The sequence below is a fragment of the Perna viridis genome, chromosome 3 (genome assembly GCF_037379345.1).
Source record: "Perna viridis isolate PV_CMFRI_1.1 ecotype Kerala chromosome 3, ASM3737934v1, whole genome shotgun sequence".
In the NCBI taxonomy this organism is placed as follows: domain Eukaryota; kingdom Metazoa; phylum Mollusca; class Bivalvia; order Mytilida; family Mytilidae; genus Perna; species Perna viridis.
This window is the reverse complement of record NC_142447.1, coordinates 36,274,263-36,282,695: the sequence shown is the minus strand read 5'-3', so window position 1 is coordinate 36,282,695 and position 8,433 is coordinate 36,274,263. Positions and strand designations below refer to the sequence as shown.

At 33.7% G+C, this 8,433-nt stretch overlaps 1 protein-coding gene and 1 long non-coding RNA gene across 2 annotated transcripts; one reads left to right on the top strand and one right to left on the bottom strand.

Annotated features, from left to right (window-relative positions):
• Positions 1-294: 294 nt before the first annotated feature.
• Positions 295-7,980, bottom strand: LOC148622080 (uncharacterized). The gene is made up of 2 exons (XR_015920563.1): positions 7,706-7,980; positions 295-429 (listed from the first exon to the last, which is right to left on the bottom strand). It is a non-coding gene; the product is annotated as an uncharacterized LOC148622080 (long non-coding RNA).
• Positions 423-2,066, top strand: LOC148622081 (zinc transporter ZIP1-like). The gene has a single exon (XM_088571602.1). It carries the CDS (start codon positions 945-947, stop codon positions 2,046-2,048), a length of 1,104 nt encoding a protein of 367 aa, XP_088427728.1. The 5' UTR covers positions 423-944; the 3' UTR covers positions 2,049-2,066.
• Positions 7,981-8,433: the final 453 nt, after the last annotated feature.

The following is an 8,433-nucleotide window of genomic DNA, read 5'->3' as shown; positions in this document are numbered from 1 at the left end:
ACTTCTAAAGCCAATCTGTCGTGTGGAACATTAGAGATAAGGAAACTGAAGTACACTTGAACGATATAGGAACATCCAACGAGATTTTAGATTCACCAGTCGAAGTACAAATAATAAGGAATCGATGCTGTATCGACCCTTCCCGAGATGTTCCGTCATTATAAAAAGACCAGAAGACAATTAGAACTACAATAAAGAAATCACGTGATTATTGGCAGACTCTCATAATATACAATTACTAGAGCTGATATCATTCGCTAGGAGGGATCATATATTTATAACAGACATATTAGATTAAGTTAGAGAAATACATTATTCAAAAGAAAATTTCAAATCGCTACTTCCTCGTCTCGTTGTCAGAGCTGATATCTGTTACGGAAACTTGTTTCAAGATGTGAGTCGTCTGTGGAATCAAAGTTGTGACAAGTTCTGGAAAACAAATATTGACAATTAGACAGGAGCAGTGATTGTAAGAAAATCGCATTATACGTAATTCCTCAATGAATATCAAAGGGGAGACTCGGCTTATCAGAGAATGCCATACGGAAACATTAATTTGTTTGTGCATTTTACCACCTTAATTGAACTTAGCTTCCTTACAAGCTGATAGAAAACAAGTCGAGGAAATTCTATCAGTGCAGACTTTCCGTCAATTGGATTTAGTGCTTCTCGTCATATATGTACTCAGGGTCTTAACCAGATGTCAGAGATAGATACTAAAATGAAGAAAATATAAAAAGAAAAGTGATATTTTACAAAACAATGTTTCCGACCAATCAAAGAACTCTAGTGCTTCAGACATTATATAGGATTGGATAAGCTATAAATAACGTATCACTTTTCCAGATTCCTGAAATATGTAGCCTGACCTGCGGACTTGAAAACAGTTTACCTTTTTGATAACTATTTTTCATCTTATTTGTGTTTTATCTACAATTTTCCAAATGCCACCGGGACACGTAGATATGGACGTAGTGGTGGCTAAGATATTGTCACTTATTATACTTACAATTTGTACCGTGCTTTTTGGACTTTTCCCTTGTAGACTCATGCAATATTTTGCAAAAGTCATTATGTCGAAGAAAAAAATGTTCGATTATATTATATCAACAATGAAATGTTTCTCAGGTGGAATATTTTTAGGAACTTGTTTCCTGCACCTTATTCCTGAAACACGAATCAAAGTTGGAGAAGTCATGTTACAAATTCGTTCGCATTCGTCATACCCAGTCGCAGAATTGTTGACAATGGCAGGCTTTTTTGGTGTGATATTCACAGAGCATGCAATCAGATCTTTATATAAAAAGGTTCAGAAAATAACTAACAGACGGAAAGAGTGGAACAGTAACGAAATTTTACCGACTCTGGGATGTAACTACAGGGAGAGCCAAAGTGAATTCGACTGTAACAGTTTAAATAATGGTGTTCAGGACGAGACATTGAAGCTTGAACACGCTGCCGAAAGTCACGATGACAGTCATGATATTATTCACGACACTCTTACTATGGAGATAGAACCAGCACCTCTCCAGGATATGGAGGTTAAAAAGGTTGTGTCTGAATTCAGTCGTGATGGGCGTGGAACGAGTAAAGGCCAAATACGCTCCGTACTTTTCATAACAGCATTATCGTTTCATGGCGTGTTCGAAGGTATGGCTTTAGGCTTACAAACTTTAGAAATTAATGTTTGGGTGCTGTGCTTCGCAATAACGATGCATCGTGGTATCATAGCTTTTGGCATGGGCCTGCAACACATGCAGAATGAAGAACGAAGCAGTACAATCGTGTTCAGTATCTCGTCCTTTGCTGTGCTTGCCGCTCTTGGCATTATAGTTGGCATTGCCATATCAACAGGAGCACAGCTTTACTCGGATGTTAATGTTCCGAACGCTATATTACAAAGTCTTGCAACGGGTACGTTATTTTATATTATATTTTTTGATATACTTTTTAAAGAAATGAACGGGAACAAAGATGTGAAAAAGATTTCTTGTACATTTGTTGGCTTTTCTGTTATGGCTATTGTGTTTGCTATTACGAGACAATAAAGCTTATTTTTATTTATACTCTTTTCTTGCATTTGTTGTTGATAAAGATTAAATGGCTATCGAAATGACAATCTAATTCAATCGACTAATACAAATGAAGAACCATCAAACAGTATTGAACAAATAATTATTCTTCATAATTTACTGACTTTCATCTAATAACGTCGTTTCTCCGGTCTTTTTGAATATTTGTCTAATAATGAAATGTGTCCCGGAGTCATGCAATAATACTTCCTATCATCCTATCAAACATTGGTCTACGGAAAAGAAAATGAGAATTAATTGATGCAAACATACTCATAGTTGCAGCACTATAATATCCGCGGATGGTTTAGACCACCCTATGCAAAAATGGCACGCATACGTGTTAAATAACAAAAACCTTCATCTTAAAAGCACAGTATGGTCATGTTTTCAAAAATGTCATGTTTTTTTTTTATGTTTGCTTAGTTACTATATTGGTGCCAATGCATGTTACACATATTATTCATGTCGTTGAAGGAGCTACCTAGTTTAGGACTATTTATCTTTGTGCCTTACTAAAAAATCTAGTGGATGAGTTATATTTATAAGAATACAACTATCAAACACAACCAGAAAATAGGTCTGTCTTAGAATACTCAGTTTTGTGTCACACAGAAAACTTTGATTCATGATAAAGAAAACAAAAGCAAAACAATAACAAAACAATATAAAACAAGACAAAATACCTGCATTTTTTCCACTTTATTTTTACTTAATACGATAAAATTTTATTCAATGTACATACGAGAAAAAAATTTTTTGTTGTATTTCCTGCTAAAAATCTTTACATTTCGGAAAGACAACATACAGAGCGACATCCCCTCGCCGTGCTAAAGTGTGACTCCGATGCTTCAACCTTTGACATTGAACATTATCAACGTTATATATTTTAATGGACGAAGTATGTACCAATTTTAGTCAGATCCTTTGAACGAAAATGGGAGCTGAAAGTTGACCTTGATCTTGAAACTATTTCTTTAAATTTGCATCAAAATTAAACTCAACCAACGAATGTTTTCAATGTACCAAGCAATTCGGTTAGGGAACAAAAACTGAATAAAATTTACATTGATAGTTGTCTATCAAAGTAGTTTAAAGATTCACACTTTCCAATGCATCAAGATTTTTTTCCGACGCAGTCGGTATAGTTAAACTTTGACCTTAAAGACGCTCTTCTATGGAAACTCAAGTCACCTGATCGCAATGCTGTTTCCCTATTGGCCAAATACTGATAACTCAGTGGCGTTCGAAAAAATGGTATCGAAAATTGAGTGCCATGTGTTAATGTAGAAAATTTTTAGTAAAGGAATAAAAGTTTTCTGCGTCGGCTGTCTTTTTTAAAGACAGTACTTGTCTCCACTGCATACAGTTATTGTACAAGTAGATACGAAGAGGAAACACAATTAAACCAATAACTCTAGGACATTTCAGTGTTATGTTTTTTGGGGGATGGAAAGTGGGGTGTTAAATTCTTTATCTATGACAATGGCAATAAAGTCTTTCTCTATATTTGAACGTATTGGGTGACATTAATGTCGTAGGACTTAATCTCCATTTTCTTTGTGTAATTCCATGTGTTAATTGACATTCTGAAGAACTGCATTTAGATAGATGGACTGTTCGAAGAAATCGACAACAATACCCTATATAAAACAAGGCCAGGAATGTATCATGGAATAGGTAATGTAATCTGACATATAGTCAAAATGCATCTATAGGACACATCATTGCTCTACCGGTTAATATTCTTGACGTTTAATATTATCATAACACAAGTTTTGCTTCTCTTTGAACAATTCAAGATACGACTATAAAAGTGTTGATGCAAAACGCTTCAATTGATCACATATATTCATCAATGGAGAAAATATTAATTCAATTACCAACTTTCGCATAACTATATATGTAAAAAATGACGACATTCGTATTGTTTTGCAAAAAACTACGTTAGAAAAAATCGAGTGCAGAACATCAATTGACCATTCATTTAATTCATCTTGATTTGTCATATTTTATCATAGCCACTCCAACGGATGACATGATAGGAAGGGTCTATACAAACTGCTCAAACTTATTAATTTTATGTTGACAAGAATAATACATTATCATAAAAGTGAAAACTGTATCAATTAAAATGAATGCATACCTGTTTCACTTTTAGAAAAAAAAGTACATTGTGAAATTACCAAAACTTGATTGCAATAATTCCTACATGAGCTTTCAACTTGTTGTTAGATACTTCCCGCAAAATTTCGTGGCTTTTGTTTTAAATAGTACTAAAAAAAAATCCTTGATATTGTACATGCAGAAGAGCTTCAGCGATAAAACAATAATATGAATATTTGTTGAAACTCAACAACTTAATCCTGCATATTTATAAAAATACAAGCAAAGAAAATTCTATTATTCCCAATGTGCATGTTTGTTTGTGGTGATGGATGCGAGTAGATACCTAGCAATGACTAATACCGTTAGGCCTTACTGTAAACTGGTTTCAAAATATATAACTTGAAAATCATGTATTCAGTGTGCAATACCTTAGTATACAAATGAATCAAGATTTTACAATTGAAATCAGTGGCTCGCTCATGAACTTGAATATTTAATATTCACATACAGCTTTATCAGATTCCTTTCTTGAAGATGTCTGAGTATCGAACATGTGTCTGTCAGTATATATTTTGTTACGTTGAGAGTGACGAGACATCTTAGTATAAACATCAATCAAACACAAGCACAATATAAACACGACAGAAAAACCCAAAACCGAACGCAAATGTTAAATGGAAATATGGATTTGCCTTGTTTCCTTAATTTTAATAACGATGACCAATGATGTTCTGCAGTGCGATATCGTTTTGGAGCAATAAGCAATATTTTTGCTAAACACAAATGTGAGATACGTTGTTTCTGGGCAACTTTTTTTTCTTCATATCCTTTTCTTTCTGGTTACATTTTTGAAGTGTTAGTTATCTTTATTTGTGTTTCGAAAACAAGCATATTTATGTTCCATTCACTTTTTCGTGGCTTTTGATTTATCTATCGAAACATTGATTTCACTATTATTTTTTTGCTATATGAATTCATTTTCGTCTGAACAAGGTCGTCAACCTTGGCAAACAAAACATGTTTTAAAAACGATATCGAGCAAACGCATCATATTATCTTAATAATTAATGGAAATATTAACCCATCGTTTTAAGTTTTTCTTTAGAATTGGCAGCCAGACGGGTTGAATGTTATAATGAACAAAAAGCCGATTACAGGTACCCCGTCCTAATAAACAACTTTTAAAGTGCATTTGAATTGGAAATCAAGAAATGACCGAAAAGAAAAAAGTTTGGAAAAAAAGAAAAGAAATTTAAAAGCATTTTGCATGTCATAAGTTTACGTTCTATTGGTGGAACTATATCACATGCATGAATAAGTCAGAAATGGACTGTATTACATTCATCGCTCCAATCAAAAAGAGTGAAATGAAGTTCACATGAACAAGGAATTGAATATGGACAAGAATAGCAGGTTTCAAATATAATTACACCAATTCTACTTTGTTTTTGCCTTCAGATTTGTTTTTTTACCGATTTTGTTTATAAAATAATTTGATGCAAATGTTGCTTCTTCAAAAAATGTCATCACAATGAGCAAAAAGATTGACAAATGAAAATGGTGTGGGAATTTTCCATTGAATAAAAGAAACCACGATTAAGAAAATAAAGCCAAGTAGACAATCGAAAAAAAACATAGAAAAGTAACATGTAATTATACTGGAGAGCTGATGGTCATCATTAATACAAATCGTATTGACCTGTTGAACCAAAGAATTATTTTGTCCAATACCAAATGGAGATTGCACCCTGAGGTCGTGCAATAAAATATTTCTCCAGACAGAGAAACAATTAATCAAATGAAGCTTCCAAACTTCCATCGAAGATTCCCGTGAGAAAAAAGCCAGAAACAAATTAATTCTAAGTGCATGTCTGCAAAAGAAACATTTTAAGAATTTGCCACGGAGGTTTTTTTTAAAACATGGAAACAAAACATCAATTAAGGACCTGGTACATATATAGACTATTAACACAAAATGGAAAATACCGCCGGAATATCGTTAAATCTAAAATCATTTAATAAAATAAACGCCCTTCACACATGATCAGAAGTTGACAAAAATGGAATTCAATATTTATTTTTTCCTCTTTTTAATGACTGTATTTACATAGAGAACAAAAATATGCCTCATTTCCTCAGCACACTAAAGGGACGTTTGGAACTATACACAATCTAACGAGCCGTATGCATCCCTAATTTGTCGTATATTTCTAGTTATTTATTATTCCTTCAGAGTGAATAAGCAAAATAACAATGCTATTCGTTTCTTTGAATGATCTTATGATAAGATCGATCTATATTGTTTACACAGGAGCGGACCAGCGTGCGCCCCATTTAATTGGGGGAAAATATTATTTGCATGCAATCTTGACTTTTCACAAATTTTACATCAAAGTTTTCATACGTCGCTTCTCTCGGCCTTCATTGCTTTATTGCTGTAATGTATATAAGCCCCATCCGAAATCCTGGATACACCCATGTTTTCATGGGAACGCAAGTCACCTGATCGCATTTGATTCCCGATTGGCCAAAAACTGATAACTTAGTGACGTTCGAAAAAAAAACTGTATCGAAAATTGAAATTGCGTGCCATGTGTTATGTACTGAATGAAATGCAGAAAATTGTAAGTTAAAAGAACCAAATTTTACTGCGTCGGTTTTATTTTATTTTAAAGATAGTACTTGTTTTAGACACGAGTAAAACTGTTGAGCTTCTGATACATGGAAAAAGGTATTGATATGTATATTTCAAGAAATTACTATTTACAAACTAAAATTAGATTCAGAAAAATACAAGCACAAACATTCAAACGATAAGTTCCTGCAGTGTTGTCTTTCTGTAATAGAGGACGACGAAGTCTTCGTAACAGTATTTAATGCGAATTCTAATTTGACGTTTTTCGAAGCTCTTTAGACGACAACCATGGTAAACAGTGATAAACGCAAGACCAACATTTCGTGCAACTCATAGGCTGTGTCTATTAAAAATGTGAAGAAATTATAGTCCTATTAGAATAGAAAAAAAAACAAGGAAACTCAATTTTATCATTGTTTTACCACGGGCTGGCCATTTATGTCGTTATCTTGGTTTCCTTAATTACTCTTTAACCCCTTGCTATCGATCGGGGTAAAACAATGCGACATAAATGGCCAGCCCGTGGTAAAACAATGATAAAATGGAGTTTCGTGAAAAAAAGTCATAGCTAAGTAGCACTGATAGCCTGATTACAGTCTGAAGTCATGTCTTTTGGAGCTTCCCATACAAAGTTCGGTGTTTTCGTATCTTCTTCAGTAAGAGGCGTTTATCATATGGTCTTCAATAAATATTTGAATTCTGATACTTTTTTTTCATTTCCGACATGTTGTAATGAAAGACTAGGTAATACTGCTCTAGCTAGCTAGCGACAAGTGGTGTCAAGAAGCGTCAAGAAGTTACAAGATCTAGAAAAAGCGACAAGAGGATAAATAAAGACAAGAAGATTTTTTAGATATATCTGTTGGTCAAACTACGCAAATGTACTCACTGGCCAGAGGCGTGATCACGACATCCAGATCAAATTGTTTGAGAGTGCACATTTAGCGTGTGTCGTTCTTCTTCATTGAGGTATATTAGCGTTATCGTCAAGATTAAATTATTGAATAATAGGCTGCTTTTACAACTATTTTTATCATTGGTGGATGGATTTTTCATTTATGGTCTTCATTTGCATATTGTTCAATGGAATTTTCATATCAATGGCGGATGAATTTTCTATGTAAGGTCTTCATTTACATCTTGCTGCTTCGGTTACTGGGACGAATGATTTTATCCAATCAAAGAGTGATCAACACAACGCAAAACCGTACAATGTTATTTGGATTGAAGGGTAATAAAAAAATCAAACTGATGATCTCTAAGGAATAGTCAAAAGGAACAGTAAAAATAGGAAAGTCTGTATTACAAATGGCAATGAGGAAAAATGAGGAAATTTTGATGACGCCACAATGGTTCTGACTTGGAACAGGCATTTGTGGGGAAAATGGTGCGCTTGACCAGGTTTTTTTTTTAATTCGATTAAAATACAAGTGAAAGAAAGAAGACTTAGTTTTTAACCTAGTGGAAGAGATATATTAAGTTCAAGATGTATAAATCAAAATACAAGGAAAAATTAAGGAATTAAATGTGTTGATATTATGAACAGCCATTATCTTCAATCTGTTCGTAAGAAATTTCAGAATATTTCTCAATAGCATCTGGCAGCCTATGAAACGT

Bases quoted from the DNA above. Each gene is read 5' to 3' on its own strand.
- LOC148622081 (XM_088571602.1), top strand. From the start codon at position 945: ATGCCACCGGGACACGTAGATATGGACGTAGTGGTGGCTAAGATATTG.